At 40.0% G+C, this 27,521-nt stretch overlaps 1 protein-coding gene across 1 annotated transcript; it reads left to right on the plus strand.

The window, feature by feature from the left end:
• Window positions 1-4,555: 4,555 nt before the first annotated feature.
• LOC145408475 (leucine-rich repeat and WD repeat-containing protein 1-like) lies at window positions 4,556-23,591 on the plus strand. Its single transcript, XM_080279212.1, has 9 exons — window positions 4,556-4,666; window positions 7,188-7,343; window positions 8,571-8,713; window positions 10,482-10,711; window positions 15,822-16,038; window positions 17,292-17,456; window positions 20,133-20,233; window positions 21,304-21,467; window positions 23,221-23,591. Exons 1-9 carry the CDS (start codon window positions 4,607-4,609, stop codon window positions 23,365-23,367), a joined length of 1,383 nt encoding a protein of 460 aa, XP_080135338.1. The 5' UTR covers window positions 4,556-4,606; the 3' UTR covers window positions 23,368-23,591.
• The last annotated feature ends 3,930 nt before the right edge of the window (window positions 23,592-27,521 follow it).

Genomic DNA, 27,521 nt, shown 5'->3' on the forward strand with positions numbered 1-27,521 from the left:
GAGGTTTAGACATAAGATAATTTTTATTCTTTGCCACCTGAACCAAAGAGGAACAATGAGCTGTCATCTAGACTCAGTTTTTTTTTTTTTTTCACAAACTTTGGTTCTCTATTTCAGAACATTCAACCTATCCATCAGTTAATGCCGAGCTGAACAGTTATTCAACCTATCCATCAGTTAATGCCGATCTGAACAGGTGTTCAACCTATGCATCAGTTAATGCCAAGCTGAACAGTTATTCAGCCTATCCGTCAGTTAATGATGAGCTGAACAGTTGTTCAGCCTATCCATCAGTTAATGCCGAGCTGAACATTTGTTCCTGCACTGTCTTATCGTTTGTCTTATGATTTAACCAGACTTTCTTCTTTCTGATAGGGGGGAAAAAAATGACAGCTTGTTGTTTCATAGTGTAACCATTTTAAGCATTCCTGGTTCCCACCAGGGTTTGCCAGATACTGTAACAATCACATTTACTAGGTCCTGTCACTGGTGATGTGGCCCTAGGTTCATCTGGACATGAAAACCAATGGACTGCAGACAGGCCTGTGTGGATCTGCATCCTGCCTAACCTTCCAGAGGAGGACATCATATCTATGTCATATCCCAAGTTACCTAGGGAGATTAACTGGTGCTGTCACAGAATCCAGGATTCAAACAATGAACTACCAGTGGTAGAATGTGCCATACTGCACTTGTGCACCAGAGTCGCCATTTCTACATTTGCAGAAAAAAAAAAAAAACTCTATATCTAAAACAGAAATTTTAGGGGTAAGGATCTCAAGCCTATCTGCAGTCAGCCCAGTAATTGGCTCCTGTCATAACTATCGGTGCCTGCTTACTCATTCTGTACTTATGACCAGTGGTCTAGCTAGAGGTGTGGCTTGTGCTATCCTGGCCACCACTGATATATGCCTGTCCACTCTATTGGCCTCCAAAAATTGCCAGGGGAATACCTCCAGACCGTCCTAAAGAGTTCACTCTGGATTGCCCCATGTTTAAGTTTAGCCATACCATTTTTAATGTATTACAGTAGCTATACTGTACTTCTCCTTACTAGTGTACAGTACTTCTGTTTTTATAGGGACTTAACCTGCCACCCTTGCTCCTGTAGTGGTGCTACTTGATACACATTCTAGCTCCTGTAGCAACTCATTCCACCACCCACACTCTGATTCCTGTAGCAGCTCCTTCTGCCACTCACACTTTTCATCTGGATTGACCAAGTGTCACTGTCAGTAACTTCTCTATCGTCATCTGTTTATTGGCTCGCTATTGGCCCATTTACCATCTCTCATAGAAGGCCTATCACTTCATGCTGCTGTTTTCTTTGAATGCTTTCTTTAGAAAGAATAGCTCCTACCCCATTTCATCCTTGGATCCAGTTGCTTTCTTTGTACATTTGTCCTCGTCCTTTGTATTATTGACAAAGCAATGACCATTATGCTTGTGATTGCTGTATATGAGAATGTGAATTGAGGGCCTTGGACTCATTTTCAAGAAAGTGGATAATGTGTATACTTTTAAAACAAAGATGTCCCCAATACCTGAGGAAATTATATAAGGCATTAGCATCAATTAAGTAACATGGCAAGTATGCAAATGATGTACAGTAAATATGAGGAACAGACAAGTCATATCCTGCTTTTTTTTTTTTTTTTTTTTTTTTTTTTAAAGCCAGTTCATTATTGGTAGTCATGGTGAACACGCTACCTTCTAAGAACCCCTCTTAGGCTTTATTTGTTATGACCTTGACAATATCTCCCTACTCTTTGGTAATAACAATTCTTGCCATAACTAGACATGTTGCGGGGTGAAACAGGGCATTGCGGATGACTTTGAATTTCCCGCTTTCACTCCATCTACGCGGAAGGCGGATGCGTAATTTATGACACACTATTTTGCATATCCATTTGTTTATTTAACCGTGTTAGATTTATTTCGTTATTTTTATATGTCCAACAGGTAACCTATGAATTCGAAACGCTGCGAAAAATATACTTCAGAGAGTGACCAGTGTCGACTTGTGTTGTTTTGATGGTGGGGCGGTTAGGCAGTGGTGAGCGGGATGCAGGCATTTAGTTGTAAAATTATTCATAATTATTATGTGCTTTGAATATCTGATGTAGCACTGGTTTGGGTCAGTTATACGGTATTTAGCTTGTAACCATTTTGTAAATATTAAATTTTTAAAAGGCTGAGAGTGCATACGTTAATGTAGCAAGATTTGCTTTTTTTGTGTAAAAATTAGGTAGAATGTTTAGTTGTAAATATGTCCTTGTCTGTGCTTAGTTTACTTGGTGAAATATGTAATAAGATATAGAATAGATATACCAGATTCTTTGAACATCATGGCATCAGACTGAAAGCTTGTAATTATTGCATAACCATATTTTGCACAACGCAGGCCGAAATTGGGTAGGGGTAATGGTCAGATTAATTGTTCTGAAGTCTTTGTATTTTGATTCCTTGCATTTCTTCCTGACTTGATACAAGTATTTTGAATTGCTTTGTTTTTAATGTGACTTCACAGTTTCTGTTCTTCAGCCCCCCCTTTTTTTCTTTTGCATGGAGCAAAGCTTTTTGGTTGATATAGATATATTTTGGTCCCATCAGTTTTGATGTGTGGTACAGCTGTAATTCAGTGTCACTGTAATTTCACCATGCTATGTCAATATACAGTTTGTTCCCAAAGGGTATTAAGACATATCACCATTGCTTGTCAACATGGTGCTCTTGCAGTTTGGGTATTCGGTAAAGATTTACAAGTTCACCCATTTTATTTTTTTTTTTTACATTCAAATAATTTAAATTTCTCTTTCCTGATACTTTTTTTTTTGAGTGATTTGTTGAATTTTGGCAATGTTTTCTGTTGCAGGTGACACCTAACTGGGGGTGGCTTCATCCCCCCAGATCCCCCAGGGTTATTAATATCAAACCAATTTGCAAAGGAAATGCCACAGGGGAAAAGTTGTTTGTATTGATGAGTACTAGTTACTGGAAGCAAAAATACAGTGCAGTATATTGATTTCGTATCTTTTGAAAATTTACTGAGCAGTTTTGTAAACCACGACAAATTCATTACCATATAACAAAGATTTCTTGAAGGAATCTTTGGAATTTGAAGTCCTTGAATGATTTTCCAAAATTGCAATTGATATTCTGCAACTGTTCATGACCACTCCCTCCACGATTAAAGTTCTTGCTGGAGGTAGGTAACTACATCAAGGTCGAACCAAGAAATGCCCAGGCCAGAACCAAAAGATGTGGCTTTCTTGATTAGTATAAGTCCCATTAAATGAATTGCGTATTGCCCATGAATGATCATCTGAAATGTACCATATTTAGGACTGAAAAAGGCCAGGGGTTGGGACCAGAGATGTATTTTCTTGATTTGTTTAGATGCAAAGGTCATGAATATCAGAGCCATGTTTTGCTCAACCTTGGCTCTGAGTGACAATATCATGGACTTCTCATATTTTAAAGAAACCTGTTTGCTAATTTAACCATCTGCTTTGTGTGAGGGTTAACACCTCACTGTTGGAAAGGTCATATTAAAAAAAAAAAAAAAAAAAAAAAAAAGTTGTGGAAGTGAATATGTTTGTCAGACTTTCATGAATTTGCTGACATTACCATTAGCACGTCTGCAAACTTCACAAGAATTTGTATAACTTTATAGCAGGGATGGGGTCAAATAGCTACAAGAGATCCAATACAAATACAGATACAAGTAGCATAGCTTCACTAATTTGTCATGAGTTGATTTTACTGTAGCTACTGTATTAGCAAGTACAAATACAAATACTTGTACATGATTGTTGTACTTGACTGTATTTGAAGCAGATATGGCAAGTCGTAGGATCAGATACAAGTACAATACTGTACAGTACCGTGCAAATGCAACTTTCGACATTTTCATATACAGTTACAAATACACATATTTGGCCCTATCCCTGCTTTGTAGTATGTCGGCTGGATTTTCTTTCAAGATTTATCTAACTATAGCCAAATGCCATAATCCCATAGGAGGTGGCCATTTGTCTTTGAGTTGGTTGTTATGCAGGAAAGGGCACTAACCCTCCACCGACCCACGTGTTGATATGTAGGGAATTCATGAGTTAGTTATATGGTTACCACCCAGCATTGTAAATGGTTTCATCACGTACAGGAAACCATTAGGTTTGTCACTCAATGTAAAGCCACCTGGAAAGGAAAGAAAAGTAATAAAAGGTGATAAGAAAGATGGGAGAAGTAGGAAGAGAAGAGGGCAGACACAGAAAAAGAATGATAAAGGTGAAGGAAGAAGCAGGCAGCACTACAGTACATCAAGTGAATGGATGATGGTAGCCACCTCCAGAAAAGGTTGAACTTGGAGAGGACATGAACTAAGTTAGGCCACATATAGGGAGTATAGATTTGGACAGCATTTATTTAAGCAACACTTGACAGTTAACCATGTTACTTGAGAATCAGCTGTATGTGTTTGTTTGCCCTATTGTGTTACATATACTGTAGATATACAGTATTATTTTGTGCTAAAACATTTCATTTGATTTCAGCACTTAATTTTATGGTGTAACACAGATCAGGGCAACAAGTTTACTTCATCATGTCAGAGAAATCAAAGACCAAAGAAGAATCAAGGAAGAAGTTGAAGACTGGAGCCAAGGTGGGTGCATCTTGTTGTTATCATTGTTGTAGTTGTTGCAGCCTCATGCACGTTTGAACATAAACTCGGTAGACTGCAGACTGAAGACCTTGCTCTTCTGCAGTCTACCATCCTCCTCTTAGTGGCAAGCAAAGGAGTTGAGAGGATATTTTTATTTTATGTTTGTAATAAAGAAGTAGTAGAGTAACCTTGGAATGTCTGGCAAGTAGACCCATCAATTGCAGGCAAAGTAACCTTGGAATGTCTGGCAAGTAGACCCATCAATTGCAGGCAAGCAGGGCCATTCTGTGCAGTAAATTGATGTTCCCCTGCGGTGGACAGCATCTTGCCACAGTATGATGTGGGGAAAAGTGTTGAGGTTTGGTTCCTGGATGGATGCCACATTTGTAACTCCACCTACAGTCGTTCTATTTTATTAAGGCAGTTTGGGTGGGGCGATCTGGGACCTCACACTGTTAGCTCTGTTGTCACATCGCCGCCGACACACGTGTAATTATTTGTGCTCTCTCTCTCTCTCTCTCCTATTTTAAGCTAGTAACTAAGTGGGGTTGGTGGAGGATTAGTGCCCCTCCCTGTAAAACAATTAACTCTAAGCCCTTGGCCACCCCGTGTGGGATACATGGCGTCTGGCAATGAATGAATGAACTACTTATCAATGAATTTTAAACACTTTGTATAGATGTAATTCAGTAAAAAAGCTATAGTATAGTATAAATCTCATAAGACTTGTCAGTGTTGCTTTTGCAACGTTGTCCGGTGGTGACACGAGGGACAGTCCTGCGTGAGCGGGTCATACTTGGTCAGTCTCCCGCCATGGAAGCTATAAAAAAAAAAATGCACCTATAGACTTTTATCTCAGGGGTGGTGTGGAAAAAAAGTCGAAAACAAGAGAAAAAATAAAGAAAATACAATTAGTAGTAGTTAATATAAATACGAGAGAGAGAGAGCATGTGTGTGGCAACGATGTGGCAACAGAGCTAACAGAGTGAGGTCCCAGAGCGCCCCACCCAAACTGCCTTCATGAAATAGAACAATTATAGTTAATGGGCATTATGGAAGGCTGCTTATCACCCTGTTATTTGGTTTTATGGTTACCACCCAGCATTGTAAATGGTTTGCTGGGTTACAGAAAACCATTAGGGTTGTCACTTGGTGTAGGGTCATATTAGGAAGAAGTAGGCAGCACTAGATAAAATGAGGGGATGATGGTCACCAAAGGCTACCGTACCACATTAATTTGATGATACAATACTCTTGATATTCTGATATATTTTGTTACGTAATACTGTACCAAAGATGTACAGTCATCCACAGAGACATGTCTTCAGTCCCAGGCTGCACCTTCACACTAAACACTAGTCATCTTTGTCCTCTGTCCCTTACTAACCCAAAGCCATTCTTACACTTTTACCAGAGAAATTGTATTCTCTCAGTGTCAGGGTTTGAATCAAATTGTGGGCTGCAGAAGGTGACTCGAGTGCCCTTCCCCCCATTTGTGGGTGTGTAAGTAAGATGAGTAGCTAAGGTAATACTAAGGGGAGGTACCGGTAACTGTGGTAACCTGAATGATGCAGTGGCCTTGTATCCCAGGAGTGTAGGTGAACAGCCCACCACAGTCTCAAGGGCCAGAGTTATAGAGATGAGCATCTCAGCTAAATACCTAGTGCCATCTACCCCAATTTTTACATGTAATTGTGTCTTGATGCCTTTATAGCTTTAAATTAGGTTGGTTTTTGCAGAATTAGAGTATAATGAAGAAAGATGCAGCTCAAACTCACCTTCACATTACTGTACAGTACTTTTCATTAGAACATTTCATCCGCTGAAATCACACTTTATGAAGAAAGATACAATTTCTTCATGATCAGAATCCCATTGTACTAACATGACTAAAGTTGGCTTGCCCCTCCATGTGATGACTTAACTATATTACTTTCATTCATTCATTCCTCATCCAGTCCTACATTGCCCAACGAGGAGCATAGTAGCTTGGGGCTAGGCTAGTTGGTCCAGACATTTAAGATGAGAGTGACCAGCCTCACTCATCCCTGAGTGGCATTACGTGAGCAATAAATCCCAACCACCCTTGGATATAAACCTTCACCGGCTGAATCCGATAGGAGCGCCGTAATTACTCACTAAATCACCAGGTGCCAAAATTTGTTTATATGGTTACCACCCACCATTGTAAATGGTTTCCTGGTGTACAGGAAACTATTTGGCTTGTCACTCAGTGTAGAGTCACCCACAGGCAGAAGGAAGAGGAAAGACAGACAGAAGAAGGAGTGTAAAGTCACCCATAGGTAGAAGGATGAGGAAAGAAGGATGGAGGAGAGGAAAGGGCAGACACCCGAGAGCAGCAGTACATCGAGTGAGTGGGTGGTGAACGCCCCACCTACCACAAAATGTATTACTTGCTAATTATAGTTTTATACTGTACCATATTTTCCTCCTTTGCCGACTCAGCGATTTCCCAGGTACTGTACAGTAATTGTAACCAGTCTATTTTTCTCCTTCACAGACTCAGCCACCTCCAAAAATAGATTACAGCTTTGATCCCAGCTACAAGTTCAGTGAGCCTGTTGTTAGCAAAGTGAAGGATGCAGACAAATTTCAACCCATGTACTTTTTACGCACACACTCAAAGAACAACGATCCAGCAGATGTGCAGACACAGGTATAAAACTGATTATTGTGCCTGTTTACAGCCTAGGAAAGTCTTCTGACACTCTTCTGAAGGAATTAAGCAAAGTAATCTACTGTGTAGTGTTATTTGTGGAATGATAATTTATACATCTATCTGTCTGTCTATTGCCAGATGCCTTAATCCTGTAAGGAATGGCCACAAGCAAGTGATGATAAAGCATGAATTATTGTGTTGGTACGTGCAAATTGATATTCATCATCATTCTGCCCCTTTTCTTACCCCTGAAAGTAGAGTCAGATAGAATAAAAACCAAGGAAAGAGAAAGTACATAAGTTGGAGAAGCATCAGCAGTTTATCAGTTCAATATTCACAGATGGGTTTTGTGTGTATTTGCTGACATTACGCATTTAATGCCCTTCCAGGACTTAGGTGCCCAGGACCAGGCCACTCACTCCAGACATTAAGGCAAGAATGACTAATTGCTCATCCCAGAATGGCTTTACGTGAGCAATATACCCCAGCCAGTCCTTGGATTTGAGCCCTTTATGGATTTCCTCTACCCATTAGACCACCAAGCACCTATCTGTTGGTTTTATGGTTCATAGTCATTGCTGGAAAGGGACAGCTTCATGGGTTGGCCCCAGTATTATGCAAACATCCCACACCTACCTCCCTGTCCCCTGAAAAGCTGATTTTTTACTGTAAGATAAGGGTAACTTCAGCCTACACTTCAACATTTGCACATTCAGATAAGCCTGGGATCACAAGAGGAACATTTGTTTATATCATACACTATACCCTTGCTTTAATGGACTGTGATTGACCAGATATCGGATTTAACAGACACCGTGATGGCCACCCAGCTTCCATCAGCTATAGCGAAAAATGTCTGTTAAATTGGGTGTATTGGGTCGCAGTGCATGTGTTTCCTACCCTTTTTACTCTGACCTGGCCCTGAGCTTGCCCTCTCACCATCATGGTTGCTGGGTTGTAACAGCAGACTATAGTCATACTGTACTAATCATGAAGTGCTATGACAAAGATGTGAAATAAGCTGCAGAAGGGTGAAATAATGGGCGAGGTTAGTGTAAGGTGGGTATAGTTATTATTTTTAGTACTAGAATATGCCACACTGCATATTAATTTCAAACATTTCCTGAATCCTACCTCATGGTGGTGGGGGGAGCATCGTATATAACGGACTGTTGGCTTTATAGTGAGTGTCTGCTGTAATTTTATATTAATTTCTCACTACAGATCTGGCAATGTTCCTTTGAGCCCCACCCTGATAAGCAACACCACACCACTGACATTGTAGCAACCTGTGGCGGTTCGTCTGTTTGCTTCATTAATGTAACTGATGGTGGAGTCATCCTCAAGTACAATCGGAGTACAAAGACGTAAGATACATGTAGCATGCAGCACTGGTTGTGTGCAGACAAAAATTATGCCATTCCTCCTGTAAAGGAACCCCAGTATTAGGTTGCTCATAGTATAGCCGATGAAATCTAGTGACTGGAAGTTAAACAGTGTGCTAAGACCAGTTATACCCTTTTCACATTAACTGGGCCCAAATTTTCATCCATTTGCAGTTCACTGACAGAAAAATACAAAGCTGCAGATGTACGTTCTTTCCATAGCACTTCTTCATGACTGGCATCGTATTCTAGTGTTAATCTGTTGCTAGAGCTGATCAGTCAAAATGAGATATGGCATTTTCAGGCCAGGTTATAGTAAAAAAAGGGTATTTCGTAACAGTTCCTGGTAACCATGGGGAAAAAAGTAATCTGAGATTAGGACTAACACTAGTAATGGTGTTAGTCTCTGCTTGGATTTTGACTCTGTGTTGTTTTAGGTGAATGTTTCCTGTGTGAGAGTAGTGATTGCATGGCTAATTACCAAGCTTGTGGCCACATTTCATTCTCGTGGTAGTACCTCGTAGGGTTAATACCAGTTGTAGCCACCCATCTAGTAGCTGCCAATACCTACAGTTCAATATACCGTACTGATTCATCGGCTGTATTCTGGGTTGCAGAGGGGGCAGTCTGTTCTGCATTTTTCACCTTAACATTCATGTGTATGGCATCTGTATTGTTTAATACTGATATAGTTTGCATCAGTAACATAAAAGAGAATACAGGCCAACTTTATTTTACAGTCATCTGTTATATATTATGTTTGTTTACTTATATGATCTTAACATTTTAGCACCATTTTTCAGTATATGATCATTTCTGCATATGCAGTCAATGCATTCCCCCACAAAGCACCATTTTTGGTAAACAGTTGTTGATTTTTGCTTATGTAATTGCTCTGACCCCTACTTTTACCATATGATCAGTCATTATAGAATTGGTTTTCCTGAATGTAACCAGATCATTCTATAGTGAGGTTGACCTACATTGAGATGTATCATCATCATTATCATCATCATCTGGACCTCCTTTTCTACCCTAGGGCAGGGTGAGGAGTAGCAACGTCCAGAGAGCCTAAGTTTTCCCATTTCAATTGGCCACGCTTCCATTCACTCATCATTCAAGCCCACAGAATTCTGGCTTCATCAGATAGGCCAAAAAAACTTCACAACATTCTGTAGCTTCACATACACTTATCAGATGGAGTCAAATGTGCAGAATAAATCACTAAGGAAGAAATCTATATACTATACATAATCTCCAAGTCACTTAGCATATGACCTGATGTAATAATGCAAATCCTCATTGAGTCTATTGATCTCTTTGTCTGTAGCCAGATGCCATAATCCCCTAAGGGGTGGCTGTTTGACTTTGAGTTAGTTGTTTCATGGGGAAGGGCACTAACCCTCTGTCAACCTATTTGTTGACACATAGAGAACATGTATGTGTTGTTTATATGGTTACCACCCAGCATTGTAAATGGTGTCCTCGCTTGCAGGAAACAGTTAGGGTTGTCACTCAGTGTGGTCATTATTTGATATTCTTTATTCCTTTTAAGTCAGTATAAAACAGAAAAGTTGCTCCTTTAAAAGAAAAAAAGAAAAAGAAAAAAAAAAAGTTTTTTTAAAGCTGATTTGCCAAGTTTTCCACATCTTGCTGTATGAGTTGTTTAGAAAAAAGTATAATGTACAAGTATTTACTTTAGCTGTACTGCATGCTGTATTCTGATATCTAATAATTGTTGGCCCTGTAGAGCAACAGCGGGAGAAATCCTGTATGCTCAAGTCTGGTCACGAATCCCACTGGACGACCTTGGCCTGAAAAGTATCACAATCCTCGCCGCAGCTGGGGGACGCTCCACGGTTGTCCTCATGCACCCTGATGCTGGAGTGTGCTATCAGATGTTTCGCACGGTACCGAGCAAAGCAGGGGCTCTTATAAACTCCCTGCAGTTCCATCCAAAGAAGGCCACATGGTTGTTCTGTGAGTATCATTTGATATTTTTGTAAGACTTAAAATTGAATCTTGAACTTAAATTAACCTACACTTATTTTTCTAGATTAGCAGTTGTAGATATTATGATAATTCAGTGTGTCACACATAAGTGGTAGAGTAATAAGATGTCACTGCAGAGCAAAGGAATGAGATATAGATATGGGAGCAATACCTAAATAGAGGGTGTGGATGGTAGAGTATTACTGATGAGAAAATGAGTACCATAGATTATTGGAGAAGGGAAGTGTAAGTTTAGGTGGGAATAAATTCAAGATAGTGATGAAAGGAATTCTGTGACATAGGTTTGGGGATGATTATTCCAATTGGAAGACTGGTGAGAGTGGAAAGATCAACAAAGGAGAAGTGTGTTGTAGCAGAAGAAAATTAGGGAGCAGTTTGCATGATTTTTTTTTTTTTTTTTTTTTTTTTTTTTTTTTCCCCCCCCACCTGTGGATTGTGCAATTACCTTTTTTTTTTTTTTAAATCTCACCCCATGGTGTGCAAAAAATGAAGAAAAAAGTTTTTTTTAGTTTTTGTTTATTATAAACATGAAGATAAACATCCAGGGCATCATCTGGTGAAAAAAAAAAAATAATAATCTCACCGTCTTTGCATAGGACCATGCGTAAGTTTACGTAGGGGAGTAGTGATTTGTGTGTGTGTGTGTGTTTGTTTATTATAAAGTTGAAGATAAACATCCAGGGCATTATCTGGTGAAAAGAAAAAATCTCACTCTCTCCGTCTTTGCGTAGTGCCATTCATAAGTTTGGGTAGGGGTGGAGTAGCCTAGTTAGCGGTGATGCACTATCAGCATAGCCTGAGCTGTGGCTCACAACGTGATGCTACCCAGCCTCAGCTGTGGCTCGCAATCCATGGGTTAAGGAAGGGGAGGGATGAGTTAGGATGATGATGTACTTGTTAATGTTCATCCATCTCTCAGTTGTGTATTACCTCAACAGGAACAAAGGAACCCAGGATGCAGCTGCTCACTTGAGACATTCAAGGCGAGATTGACCAGTCACTCTTCTATGAGTGGCATTATTTGAGTAATAGCCTGAACTCCAACCACCCTTTGGACCAAACCCCTTCACACTAATATCGTATTTTTCATTTTAATCAGCCAATCGCCAGAGTACTGTAGTTAGCTGGGAAATCTTTTTGTATTGTAGGCATTATTGATAATTATATGTTTTGGTGGTGGGTGGGGATGCCATCATCCACACAGTCAGTGTGCCATATGGTCTCTACACTGAGTGACAAGCCAAATGGTTTCCTGTACCCAGGGAACCATTTACCATGTTGGGTGGTAATCATATAACCAGGATTTTTTGCCGGGTTAAGTGTCTCCCTGATTCCCCTATCAAAAATCACTAAATCATGGCAGATGCTTTGGAGGGCCCAATACCTGCCCAGGGCCCCAACCAAATGGGCAGGTTTGCATGGCCATGTGCAGTGTGAGAGATGTGAATGAGGAGAGCAAGAGGGTGGAAGTAATGATTAATGATTAATGTGTTCAAGAGTGCGATATGCCGTGATGGCATTATGTGAAACAAAGATGAAAGGGTGTGAAGTGGAGGAGTGGGAGGGTGTGAAATGTGTAAGGCCGGGCATGAATGGGTGAGGAAGATGCAAGGAAGGAGTTGTTTTGTTGATGAATGAAGTGTGACAGAATAGAATGAGAGATTACAAATGTATCAGCTCAAGATGTATGTACAGTATGTCAAGTTCAAGTTTGAGAAGGTGAAAGTGGCAGTGATAGTAGTGTATGCAATATGTGATGACAGGAGTGAGACAGAGAAAGACAGGTTTTGGAATGAGCTGGATGAAGTATTAGGAGAAATGCTGAGGAGTTATAAAGTGCTTGTAATGGGTGGTATGAATGGGAGAGTAGGCCCTAGTACTGTGAATGATAAAATGGGTAAGAATTGAGTACTAGGAGAGAATGATAATGGAAAGTAACTGAAGGATGTTTGTCAGGAAAAGAGGTTGTGCATTTGTAATTCTTACTTCAAACATAAAGATCCACATAAATAAACATGGTACAGAGGGAACGGAGATCATGCTGAAAGGAGCCTGATTGATTATGTGCTCATAGAGAAATTGATGCTAGGAAGTGTTGCTGATTTGAGGGTAGTGAGAGGATGATGTGGGGGTTTGTCAGATCTTATGATTGTGGTATGCAGGATCAAGCTGAGAGGAGTGAGGTGGACCAAGAGAGAGGGGATCAGTCAGGGAGAGAGACTGAAAGTCTTTGAAAGTCGAGAAGCTGAGGATTAAAGAAATGGTAGATGAATACAGGGCCATAGTAGGGGAGGAGTTGGAGTCAGTGAATTGGAGTGAAAAGGATCTGGACAACTTGTGGAATGCATTTAGGGATTGCTTAGTTAGGAATGCTGAAGTGGTGTGTAGTGTGGCAAGAGTATCAGCAAAGAGGAAAGGTACGGCATGGTGAGATGAAGAGGTTAAGAGAGCAGTGGAGGAAAAGAGGAAGAGGTGGCCAGAGTGGATACAGGACAGGGGTTCAATTGAAATAACTAAATATATTGAGAGCAAGAAGTATGTAAAGAGACTAGTGAAGATGAAAAAGGAGGAGGTACATGATGATCTAGGAAGAGAAGTAAATGCAAATTACATTGAATATAGGAAGTTATTCTGGAAAGAGGTGCAGAAGTGTAGAAGTGACAGTGGAAAGAAATTTGAAAGAATGAAGGATGTAAGTGGTAGAGTATTAACCCTTGGGGATGAAGTAAGGACCAAATGGGAAGACTATTTGAAAGTCTGATGAATGGGAATGGAGAGACCTGAGCAGCTGTAGACATGATTAGTTTTAGAGGTATTCAGAGAAGGAGTGCAGTGCCAGGAAAAGTGGCACTTGCAGAAGTGAAGAACACTGTGAAACAGCAGAAAAATGAGAAAGCAGCTGGTGTTGATGAGTTGTATGCAGAGATGATTAAGTGTTGTGGACAGAGTGGAATGAAGTGTTTGTTGTAGATATGTAAGAAGGCATGGATGAGTGAAACTGTGCCAGTTGAATGGAAAATCTGCGATTATACCTCTGTACAAAAATAAAGGTGAACGAAGTAAGTGCAAGAATTATCATGACATAAGTTTGTTGAGTGATGTAAGGAAGGTGTGTGGAAGAAGTATTATAGAGAAAGTAAGAGAGATAGCAGAAGTCCTAGTGAGTGATGAACAAGGTGGCTTTAGGAGTTACAGAGGATGTGTGTATCAAATATTTGCAGTGAGACAGATAGTGAAGGCTTGTGAGAAGGATTACAAGGTGTTTGTGGGATTCATGGATCTGGAAAAGGCATAATATGCCTTATGACAAAGTAGACAGAGAAGGATTGTGGAAGGTTTTGCATATGTACGGTGTAGATGGAAGGAAGGTGTGTGGAAGAAGTATTACAGAGAAAGTAAGAGAGATAGCAGAAGTCCTAGTGAGTGATGAACAGGGTGGCTTTAGGAGTTATAGGGGATGTGTGGATCAAATATTTGCAGTGAGACAGATAGTGAAGGCTTGTGAGAAGGACTATAAGGTGTTTGTGGGATTCATGGATCTGGAAAAGGCTTAATATGCCTTATGATAAAGTAGACAGAGAAGGATTGTGGAAGGTTTTGCATATGTATGGTGTAGATGGTAAGCTGCTAGGTGCCGTTAAGAGTTTTTATGATGGTAGTGAGGCATGTGTAAGGGTAAATGGGCATCTAAGTGAATGGGTCACAATCGATGTGGGCGTGAGACAAGGTTGTTTGATGGCCCCATGGTTGTTCAATATATTTATGGATGGGCTGATGAGATAATTAAAAACACGAGTAATGGAGAGAGGGTTGGCGTTGGTAATGAATGGTGATGGATGGAATATCTCAAATTTTATGTATGCTGATGATGCAGTACTACTTGCAAATACCAGACAAGAGCTTGGTTGACTAGTACAGAGTTTATTAGATGTCTGTGAGCATCGTGCCTTGAGAGTAAATGTAAGAAAGAGTAAAGTGATGGTTATTGAGAGAGAAGATGGCTCCCAGTGTGATGTTACAGTGAATGGAGAGAGACTGGAATGGGTGAGAGAGTTGAAATACCTGGGTACAGTGATAGATAAGAGAGGAAAATGGCAAAAGAAGTGGAATGACACAAGGAAGGAAAGTAGCTGATGCTGTGAAGGCCTTGATAAGAAACAGAGGCTTGGTTGTTGCAGCTGCATGAGACTTACACGAAGGAGTGTTAGTGCCAACTTTAACATTCGGTTGTAAGCTTATGGTGTGGCATGAAAATGAAAAGTCACGAGTAAGAGCGGTAGAGATGGGACTGTTAAGCAATGTATGTGGAGTACAGAGAGTGGATAGGATACGGAATAATGTGATTCGTGAAAGATGCATTTCGAGGAAGTCTGTGGACACCAAAAGAGAATGTACTGAGATGGTATGATCATGTGGAGAGAATGAATGACAATAGAGTTGTGAAAAATGTATATCTGAGTTAATCTGAAGGAGGGAGGAGGCGAGGTAGGCCAGGAAGAAGGTGGAGAGATATGGTGGATAAGTGTGTGAGGAAGAGAGGTATAGAAGTTGGTGAGGAGAAGAGACTGACAACAGATCGAGCTGGTTGTATGAATTTTGTGTGGAGAAGCGCATGTCCAGGGATTTTGAACCTCTTTTTAACGTGACAGCATTCGGTCTATCAGATACGTTTATGTGAAAATACAAAATGTGAAAGTTTTTGGCATATCAGATAGAGCCAGGATTCCATGGGCTTGAATGATGAGTGAATGGAACGGTGGCCCACTGAATTGGGCAAACTTTGGCTGTCTGGATGCTGCTACTCACCCGGCCCTAGGGTGAGAAAGGAGGTCCAGATGATGATGACATATTTAACTACTCCAGTTCAGAAAATCTCTTAAGCTGATGTACAGTAGTAAAAATTTATGGGGATAGCAAGAATGGTATATATAAAATTCTGGTACAGTATGTTATAGTAATGAGATAAATCCTCATGGGTCATTCCTAGTTGGAGTGCTATAACCCTCTAGACCATCAAGCATCCATTTCCTGATTAGCTTTTGTTCCCTCTTTTAAAACAATTTCTTTTCTCTCTTAGGTGGGCATCAAGATGGGCAAATCCAGCTATGGGACGTGGGTGTGCCTTCAATGCCTGACTACAATGTATCACAGACACATCTGCTGACCATTCCGGCTGTGGCACGTGATGTCTACAACCTGGCCTTCTCTGCCACACACGACTCACTCATAGCTGGATGTGATGGCGGACTCTTTGCGTGGAAGATAGATATAAAGAAGGTGGAAGCCAATGAGAGGTAATTTTTTTTTTTTTTTTTTTCCCCGACAACTTCAGGAAAAATATATAGGAAAGAAAAGGTAACTGTACTTTGTTTTTGTTGATTTGGAGAAGACCTCTGACAGAGTCCCTAGAGAGGTGGTGAAGTGATCATAGAGAGAGCTTGGAATCGAGGAGTGACACCTCATGGGGCAACACAGGATTAGGTGATGAATGAAATGAATAAGCGAGGGGTAACAATTTTTATTTTTGGACGGTTGATATTACGGTAACCATTAGTCATATGAGAGTGAAATATACATTTTCATTTGTCCGAATTCAAGCCCTTGAAATCTGTAAGAAAACATTTTAACTTGGCAAGAGTTGAAAAATCGGACACTCTCTGCAGTTCTTGGGGTAGGCTGGCGGGGAGATTTGTGTACTTTAGGGGTTAACGAATTTTGGTTTTAATGACCACCTCAAGCTGGCCAAATGTTATATTCATTTAACAAATTTTTGTTTGGTAAAAGAATGGACGTGGGGGAAACACTGACCAGTGTGGCTTTCCTACATATACACACACACCTGCGCACATCCACATCGCGCAGAATGCTGCATCAGTCTTTGGGTGACCAGTATCATGAGAGGAGCCATAAGTAGAGCATTTATTGAGGAAAAGAGCCATTTAGACCTAGCTGTATGTTATTGTGTACAACTGTACGGCCAAATGATGCTCTGTATTTAGCTGTCTTTGTTCGGTAAAAGCCATGGTGCCTGGGAAATTATCAAACAGCATGGTGTTTGCCTTTAACATCAAGACTTTGGTACCAATTAGTTTGTTATATCAAGGGTGTACTGTCTGCAGGTGGTTCGTCCTGTGGGGCATATCCAGGATTTTGGGGACTTGAATTGTGTGAATGAGTGTTTTGCCCATTTCATTAGACATGCTCTTGATAGTTCTCTCTTTTGTGTTTCTCCTGATATTGATTTCTTGGTCATACCGATACCTCACCCATTCTTAGGTGAGAATAAAAGTCAGAGTGAGGAATATAAAATAGCCTGATTATCTTTGTAACAAGGATGGTGGAGTGCCACATGCTCAGAGGCCTAAATTGAGGAGATGAGCACTGTGGCCAGGCATCTCATGGAGTCTGCCACCACCTTTACCTTATCTTTGTTCTCATAGGTTAGAACGAATAGAATTCTTATTGCCTGATGATGGTAATGGAATGATGCTGGATTCTGTAGTGATGTGTACCCACTTTTACCTTTACTTTATCTTTGTTCTCACAGGTTAGAACGAACAGAATTCTTATTGCCTGATGTTGATGGTAATGGAACGGTTCTGGATTCTGTGGTGATGCTGCGTGATGACCTCCTGGCAGCCAAGTGTGCACTCCATGGCCAGATCTATATATTCTCCCTGGCAAATGTCCTGAAACAGGCCACCAAGTCAGTGTAAGTGCAATTATTCCATACTGTTCTTCAGGTCTACTTATCTGCGGTATCTCTCTATAACCACTTAAATAAAAAAAAAAAAAAAAAATCACTTGTTCTAATGCTGTTCACAACAAGGAGAAGGCCTGCAAAAGTTATCGGAGCCAACCCACTCCTGAACCTCATCTCTTATGTGTTTCTGTCCAGAATCATGCTAAGTCTGTTCTTCACACTGCTAAAAGTAATTTCATTTGTACTAAATGCTTAGAACTCTCTAACTCAAATTCTTCCTTCTTCTTTTGGCACCTTACCGAAAACCTTTTTAACAACTGTACTTTATCATCCTTCCCTTCACTTTTCCACTCTGATGGCTCTGTAGCTTTTTCCTCTACTGATAAGGCAGAACTCTGCCCAGACTTCCTTCTCTAATTCCACCTTAGATGATTCCAGTGCTGTTCCTCCATCACTCTCCCCCTTTGACTTCATCAAGGCTGACATTAAAATTCTTCAGTTGATGTACAGTCTTTTCCGCCATCACTGGCCTCAATACTGATAAGGCATATGAGTCTAGTGGGGTCTCTCCTGTTGTTCTCAAGAACTGTGCTTCTGTGCTTACACCCTGTTTAGGTAAACTCTTTCGCCTTTGTCTGTCAACATGCACTCATCCTTCTTGCTGGAAGTTTGCCCTCATTCAGCCAGTACCAAAGAAGGGTGATCATTCCCATCCCTCCAACTGTCGCCCAATTGCTTCAGCATCCTTATTTCAAAAGTTTTGGAGTCTGTTCTTAACAAAATTTTTAAAGTATCTTTCCTGTCACAACGTTCTTTCTGATCATCAGCATGGGTTCCATCAGGGACGCTCCACTGGCGATCTTCTTACCTACCATTCAGACTCCTGGTCATTCTCCTTTCAGGACTTTGGCGAAAGCTTTGCTATTGCACTTGACAACTTAAAGGCTTTCGATTGAGTCTGACATAAATCTTTAATTTCCAAACTGCCCTCTTACGGTTTCTATCCTTCTATCTGTGCCTTCATCTCTAGCTTCCTTTCTGGTCGTTCTATAGCCACTGTTGTAGACGGCCACCGTTCTTCTCCTTGAGCTATCAGTAATGGTGTTCTTTAGGGCTCTGTCCCATCACCAGCTCTCTTTTATTCATCAATGACCTTCTAAGCTGTACTGTGCATCTAACTCTGTTCACTCATACACTGATGACGCCACCCTTCACCACTCCATTCACTTCCTGCAGCGTCCATCTCAGCAGTTACTTCAACGAACAAGGGATGAGGCTATGGCACACTTAGTGTCTAACTTGGTTCATATCTCTGTTTGGAGTAAAAATAATCTTGTTGTTTTAAATGCATCAAAAACTCAGTTCTTACGTCTGTCAGCATGAAAAAAAATCTTCCACAGGAGTACCCTCTAGTTTTTGACAATATCTAGCTCAGTCCTGCATCATCTTAAACTCACTTGGGGTTTTATTGTCTCGGGATTTGTTTTGGAAAGACCATATTACCTCTCTTGTAAAACCTGCTTCCAAGAGATTAGGTGTGCTAAGCCGACTCCATACCATCTGTACCCCTGCACAGTTGTTGACTTTATACCCGGGTTTTATCGGCCCCTGTGTAGAGTACAACTCTCATGTGTGGGGAGGCTCCCCACACACACCCCTTCTCAACAAGGTGGAGTCAAAGGCTTTTCATCTCATTATCCCTCCTCCTTTCACTGGCTTTCTTTAAACTCTGTCACTTTGTCACATTGTTGCATCTTTGTCTCTTTTCTACTGGAACTTCAATGGTCACTGCTCCTCTGAACTGTCTGCTTGCTTCCCTCCACCACTATGGCGGGTGCATGGCACCTTTCAAGCAACAAACTCTCATCCCTTTCCTGTCCAACTCTCTACTGCAAGAGTTAACCGTTACTCCTTGTCCATCATGTATGCAACAAGTCAGCTCTGGAACTGTCTCCCTCTGTATTTCCTCCTGCCTATGATCTTCAGTCTTTCAAATACAGTGTATCCAGGCATCTCAAAATGAACAGTTCTTGAATTTGGCTCACTTTTTTTTTTTTTTTTTTTTTTTTTTTTTTTTTAAATAAGGGGAACAGTTTGTGGGTTCCTGGCCTTTGGTTCCTTCTTCCTTGCATTAAAAAAAAAAAAAAATAATAATAATAATAATAATCCTGGAGGGGTGGCCATGAACAAATTAGCTACTTCCATCAATCTTCCCTATGTAACTCACACTACCCTCATTCATATACCTCTCCACCACATCCTCAGTCTCTTCCTTCTCCTCTACTGTAAGTCAAAATGCTGAAATGTATGAAAATAATCTTTCCTAAATTTAGGGAACTGCAGCCCCTTTGACACGGGATGAAATTCCCTGTCTTCAGTGGTAAGCTGCTGTTGTTGCCCTACAAGACAGATGCTGTAAGGGATAATTTAGCATTTTCAGTCCTGGTGATGTCCCTTATAGTTTATTCTTTCTTCTAGCTGGCTGTTTCATTGCACCTAGGATAGACTTTTGAAATGGAGCTGTTTGGTATGGTATTAATAAGTTCCCCCAGTATAAAGGGTTTTCCTTATCTGAATCTCAACTAAATCATCAGGTAGCTGCAAGCATATACCATTACCAACAAGAATTCCACCTGGATTGAAGTGGTTAGGCATTTAAGCATGACAAGTGTTTGTTTATTGCAGGTGCGGTAGTCAGTTCGAGACAGTGGTAAAGGAAGAGATGATGCTCAAACTACGTTGGAGTGACACAGACAACTATTATATGAATATGGGGGTTGACCCACGTAAGAAGCTCATTTTTTATTTTGTATTTAATGTTTATAATTTTTCTTCATTTTCATGCCTTTGTTTCTGGTTTATCTTGAGCATCTACATTATTGTATCAGTAGGGCTTTGTTTTATGTTGCCCTTTTTATGTCATTTTTTGCAGTAACTCCAGAGCTCATTTAAAAGCTTAAGGACCATTGGTGTCTATAAAGCTGAAATCAGTTTCTCCCAATTTAACTACTGGTTGTATGAAAAAATGTTGCTGAAAAGGGTCTGGACATTAATGATGATGATATTTTCTAGAGCATCCCCAACATAATGAAGACATACTGTATGTATACCATTACAGAGTACTGATAAACAATGATCCACAGTTGGATCATGTTCATCCATCCATCCATCATCCAATCCTACATTGCCCCATGAGGAGCGTAGGAGCCCGGGGCTAGGCAGTCGGTCTTGACATTTAAGATGAGAGTGGCCAGCCTCACTCATCCCTGAGTGGCATTACATGAGCAATCAACCCCAACCACCCCTTGGATATAAACCTTCACCAGCTCAATCTGACTGGAGTGCAGTAATTACCCACTAAACCACCAAGTGCCAAAATTTGGCTGTATGGTTACCATCCAGCTTAGTAAATGGTTTCCTGGTGTACAGGAAACCATTTAGCTTGTCACTCAGTGTAGAGTCACCCACAGGCAGAAGGAAAAGGAAAGAATGAAGGAAAGAAAGACAGAAGAGGGAGTGTAAAGTCACCTGTAGGCAGAAGGACAAGGAAAGAATGAAGGAAAGAACAGAAGAGGATGGAAGAGAGGAAAGGGCAGACACCCGATAGCAGCACTACATCGAGTGAGTGGATGGTGAGCGCCCCCACCTACCACATGGATGATGTTCCTATATATATAATATCATGCATTTTCCTTCCCCATTTCTCTAGGCATGTTTTTCCTGGTTCCTCCTCTTTCATACTTACTCTTTCTGGATCCAGTCTCAGTCCTTAAATCAGAAAAAGGGATCATGATGATTTTGTAATAATAATTGTGGTGATGATGTGTGAATTAATAATGTGTGGTGTTGCGCGCAGGTTCATGTATCCTAGTGTGTGGTGACGACAAAGGGGCATTGTGGGTGTATGACTTGGCTGACCACGTGACAGGCAAGATTCCCAGCCCTCTCACCCAGGGGCCACCATTACCTCTCGTCGAACCCATCAAGATCCTGGAGTGGCCTGAGCTGGAGGACGCTGAGGTGAGTCACTGGTGCAGTCTAAGGACTTCATGCCGAGGCTGGAATCAGACATGTACTGATGCAAGCTTGTTTATTTGTGCATCTGCCTATTAATCATTCAGTTATTTCCCCCACCAGGACCATAGGGGCTCGGTGCTATGTTGCTTCATACAGACATTTAAGATGAGAGTGACTGGTCACTTTTCCCTGAGCAGCATTATGAGCAGTAAACCTCAACCATTCAGTCACTTTTCCCTGAATGGTGTTACATGAGCAATAAACCCCAACCATTTAGTCACTATCCTTTGAGTGGTATTATATGAACAGTAAACCCAAACCATTTAGTTACTTTTCCCTGAGTAGTATTTTATGAGCAGTAAGACCACTCTCATCTTAAATGTCAGGACCAACTTGCCTAGCCCCGGGCTCCTACGCTCTTCATGGGGCAACACAGGATTGGATGATGGATGGATGAAGACCTAACCATTAAGTTACTTTTTCGTGAGTGGAATGAACAGTTAACTTGGATGTAAACCCTAATGGGGAACATGCAGTTGGATCACCTTGACCCACTAGGCCAGCAGGTGTCCATTTGTTTATATTGTTACCATCCAACATAGTAAATGGCTTTCTAGACTGCAGAAACCTATTTGGCCTGTTACTCAGTGTGCCATCACCTGAAGGTTATACTACCTCAAGTGAGTGAATGGTGGGTGCCCTCACCTACATTGAAATAAAAACAGGAAGAATACCCCATTTCACTGGACCACACTAGGCATTCTATATCTCTGTCTTACTTACATTATGTCTGGGAGTGAGAAACAGCTTATCCAGGACATAGTCTACTAAAGCAGGATGTTCATCCAATTTTTTCCCAACCAACACTTCAGAACACTTTGTGCCAAAATATTCCTGTTTCAGACTCATCATGGAAAGAACTAAGAAAGAAGTTAGGGTGATGTTTTTACCTCATAAAGAAGACTCGTAGGTATTTTCATTGTACAGTATTGTTGGTAGTTTACTGCTTACATAGTGCTGCACTTAAAGTCGAGACTGTTTGTCTGTCATGTTTATCTATCGGTATCTATATGTCTTTCTATCTGCCTATATATGTAACTATCTGTCTGTCTGTCCCAGTAGCAAGATGCCATGATCATGGAGGATGTGGCCACAAACAAATCACCACCACACGGCCCTTTTCTCTGCCATATGGTGGCCCTCTCTGCATCATACACCACTCTTACACATATACCTCCCAACTCGTTCCCTCTACCTTATCCTTGGGTTCCTTCAACCTCTCATATACTCTTCGAGTCAGTCTCCGACTCTCCATTCAATAATTATAACCCAGATATAATGTTGGTGTTGGACAGTGATGCCTTCAAATGGTTACATTGATATAACCAAGTGGTAGAGCTGCCTGATTCCCTTTACTCCCTCCGTGTCCTTTAAAAGGAGTGATGTTGGACGTTATGAGAAGGGCAGTGCCAACCTGGAGTTCACTGGGTTCCCTTACAGATGAGCCTGAGGCCACAACAGCAATAATAACCATCCCCAATCTCCCTCTCCCTCCTCCTTCTATCACTCCCACCCTCCCTCCACCTCATTCACATACACTCTCCTAGTAGGTTCCTCACTCTCAATCAGACGATATACTGAGAGAAGAGAAAAGTAGGATATGTACTGTTAACTAATTATCATTCTAAGTGTCATTGACATGTAATGGGGAGTGAATGTACTGTACTTATAACCCAGTACTGATGCCCCATTGCAGGTGGAGAAGGCAAGGAAGCTTCGTCTGGACACTTATGATATTGTAGTTGACAATTGTGCAGTGTCATATGGCGGGACACACATTGTAGCTGTCACCTCAAACAACATGGTGTGCATCTGGCAGCGTGGTGACAGCGACTCGGCGTAAGACAAGAGGGATGGAAATGTTATTTGATATTGAACTACACCCTGAGCCGTAGGACTGGAAATGTGTGATATGTTGGATATTGGACAACACACCAAGCAAAGAAAGGTAGAGCATTACCTAAGGCATGAGAGAAGAGGAAAGTTTGATGTGTTATTAGACATGAGAACCCACTGAGCTAAGAGGAAAATAGTGGTGTGTATTGTTAGACAAGTGAGAAAAATTTATATATAGTTAGGTATTGAAGAACACCACATGTCATGGCTTGATCAGAAGAGTTTGATGTGTTGTTAGATATCAGACAACACACTAAGTTAAGTCAGAAGAATATTGTGTGTTGATAAATATCTGACAACAAACTAATTAGACTGAATCATGAGGAAAGTTAGATTTGAGGTGCTTAGAAGTGAAGACAGTCTAGTGCACAAAATGAAAGCAGAAGTTAGATTCTTTTCTTATATTTTAACACTGAAATCTCACAGTATGACATATTGGCCTTTTATCTCCCTTCACACTTGAGCACCTTATGTGAGATAGCAACACAATATTAAGCATGAGAAAACTTGGATATAGGTATTGTTAGATATCAGACAACACACCAAGCTAAGAGGGAAGAAATTTGTAATGTGTTGGTAGGTATGAGACAACACATTAAGCTAAGATAGGAGAAAAGTTACATGTAATTGTTAGATATTAAATAACACACTGTGCTAAGGCAGGAGAAAATTTATGTTTTTAGATATTAATTAACTCCTCCTACATGAGAACATCACATCTGTTTTATTTTTCCAGTCTTATGCAATTTCATTCGCTGTAAGAGAGTGCCCTGCTAGTGAGGAGTTTAATGGAGACTGTATCCAATACCTCCAGTTTGAAGAGTATCTCATGAACTAAGAATGATCATCTGGAGGTAGCAAGAAGAAAAACTAAATCATGTCATCATACTGAAGGGGTTAATACTGATGATATAGTTTTGTTGTAGAGTTGGTACAGGTTGTTCAAAGTTGTGACATTTTAGGAATATCTCATGAAGTTCATTTTATTCTACAAGATGTCTCAAGAAATGTGTGAGATACTTCATGAGGTTATTTTTTAACTAATAAATGTTATACCATGTGTTCAATATTCAGCTCTTATGGAACTAAAATTGCTGTTGATCTTATGGGCAAAAATTATTTCCCTTATAAATCACCCATAAGGGTATGAGTAATTAAGTTCTGTAATGGCTGTGAATTGCTTCCATATCCTCTCTCTCTCTCTCTCTCTCTCTCTCTCTCTCTCTCAGAAGCCCTAGGGCCTAGACTAACCATCTGAAATTCTTTCAAGTTCTTCACACAGTTCCCAGGATATTATAGCACATTTCCTTGTAACATACGGTATATTAAGATGTTTCTTTTTATTTTTGTAGCTGAAGAGTCACTGGTAGCTACCAAAGTTAGAACAGGATCCTGTCTATAAATTTGAATGATGTTTTTTAGGTTCATTATTCTCATCCTGAATTGGTTTTAGCCCATTGAGATATTAAGGAAGTACATGTATACTGAATTAAAAAAAAAAAGTCTTTTATGTATGTTGAAATTTTACCAACCAAGTTGGAAGGTAATTGAGTACCTGATTATGTTTTATGTGTCATAAATTTTGCCAAGTTTCCTGTTTTACGTGGTTGAAAAAGAAATTATATTGAATTGTTGTTGTGTAATGCAAAGTCAACCTTTCTTTTTTTTTTCCCTATTATTTTTTTTTTTTTTTTTAGTTTTTCAGTTGATAACAGTTGTTTAACCTCCAGACTGTGGAGTGCTTGTCAGTTGGAATGTTTTTGATGCAAGAGATTTGGATAAAATTAACTCTTTGTACCTATACACATTTCTTAGAATTGGCCTTGTTCATGAAAAAAATTGATCTTAGAATTGACTTTGAGAAATATTTACATAAATAAAAATTTATACACAGTTAAACAAGCTTTCTACTTGCACATGAAACTGGAAGACTAGGTGGCCCCCATTCATGCATGAAGATGAGCTAAAGACATCTTGCTTTTGGCCATTTTTGGCTCTCAGAGTTCATTTCGTCCAGCCAACACCCAGGTGGGTGGGGAATATTCGCAGTCACCTTGTGTCTGGCCATGAATCATGTACTGTATTCATGTACTCTGTGCAACAGGAAAACAAAGAAAATGTGTAAAATAAAGCAATATTCAGAAATGCATGCCACAGACTACCAGATATGTCATGTGAAATCATGCCACAGACTAGAGGTTATGGTGTAGTTATGAATGGTTAACATGATTACACAAGAAGCCATAAGTGGGGTTGATTCCCATAGACTTTGGATTTAAGTAGTGTTTAACATGCAGCTTTTATATGTAAGTTAGTTGGACAGCTTAGTTTATTATCTGCCATACGTGTGTGTGTCAGGTGAGTCGTAGGATGTCTGTGAATTAAGTTGTTTTTAAGTGACTTTTGATATTTTGTTACACTGTTTCCTTTGTGAATTATGTTGCACATTACACCTCAGTATCCTCTTGTATGTTATTCATGCAAACTGTGTTGATATTAAAAAGATATAAATAGCAAACAAGAGACTGGTGTGGTGTAAAATGCAAAATTAAATAGTAAATGAAGAGGTTCTGTGAAGCCTCCTTTACCACCTACAGTGTGGCTGTTATAATCACAGTTACCCTCATATGGAAATATTGTTGAGCATTCTTCCATTTGACCAATTCACAGTACAATGAAATCATTATACAAATCAGAATTATCTAAATTTTTTGCATGCTAAAGTTTAAAAAATTTGAACACTAACATAGTGAACAAACTTCACATAAACATGTTCAGGCCAGTGATGTATTTATTTTGTTCCTGCTGCCATCAAATGATTTTATTCAGTGTAAAAATGACCTTTAGAAGGGGTTATTGAAGTCTATATCTAACCCCTCTGTATCGGGAATTTTTTAAAGAAGGGGATACTGAAGTTTGTATCGACCCTGCTATTTCAGGAATTCTCTAAATTGAATAAAACTTTGAGGGTAGCAAGAATAAAATAGAAAAGATATCACTGGACTCATGGGGTTAAAAGAATATGTGTTGGATGATTGAGTGCAGCAGTGTGAGTGAAGAATATTTGAGTATCTAGTCGATCAAGTCACTGCCAGAGATATGTAGGTAGCTGTATATATATGCATTTCAGTACAGTATACCAACATGAAATGCAGTTTCTTCCCTATTATGGTACAGTCTTAATTGGTACAGAAAGCTGGTTAATAGCTCTAAAAGTTTGTACAGCAAGCTGAAATTCACCAGTGTACCTGAAGCTAAATATGTGTTGGTGAACATTATGAACACACATGAAAATTGAAATACCATTGTTGTATCAACTGCCTCAAGTAAAATTTTGTCATTAGTACCATTGTCATTGGCCTTACTATATACTATATTCAGTGTTTGTAGATGTTAAAAAAAAAAAAAAAAATACAGTAAATACCTCACAGAAAAAGATCATGTCATTTAAGTCAATAAATGTATTAAAAAAAAAAAAAAATCTTCTAAAAGCTTTTAACTTAAAAAAGTGTAATTAGGGAAGCCACTGTACTCCTGTTATTGCAACCTTGTAGATTATTGTAGCACTTTTTTGTACATTTTAATGGACTTGGTGATTTCATAAGAGTTTATGGTAGATTTCAGTGCAACAATAGTTACTGAAGTAGCCATGCAATACAGTACAGGTCTGAAATTGATATTATGTATCTTATTCTGATTGTTGGAGCAAAAGTGATGATTCTGTATTGTAATCAAGCTACCCACTTTGTAGTCAGTAGGTTGATTCTCCCCCCCCCCCCTCGCCCAAAGACAAGAGTAAAAGTACTTTCAAGTTACTGCACAGTTGGAATGTTGATGGGTGGACATTCAATACTCATATTTTATAGTACACAGTTAATGTACTACTGAAGTTCATATATCAAAATTAATGTTGAGGAGTCTCATTTGGCCAAAGTGGTAGGATTTTCTCATGTTCACACACTTGACCACTTGAATCCAGGTGATGTCATCATTAGTTTACTCATGCCATCTCCAGGCAGCTTTATTCTGTGTACGATAGAATATTCAAACTGGAGAGTGGTTAATATAACCTTAACATACATTACAGTAATGTTGACAGCA

Source organism: Coenobita brevimanus, chromosome 8 (assembly GCF_032717465.1).
Source record: "Coenobita brevimanus isolate Jiangsu-jjx chromosome 8, ASM3271746v2, whole genome shotgun sequence".
NCBI classification, from domain to species: Eukaryota; Metazoa; Arthropoda; class Malacostraca; order Decapoda; family Coenobitidae; genus Coenobita; species Coenobita brevimanus.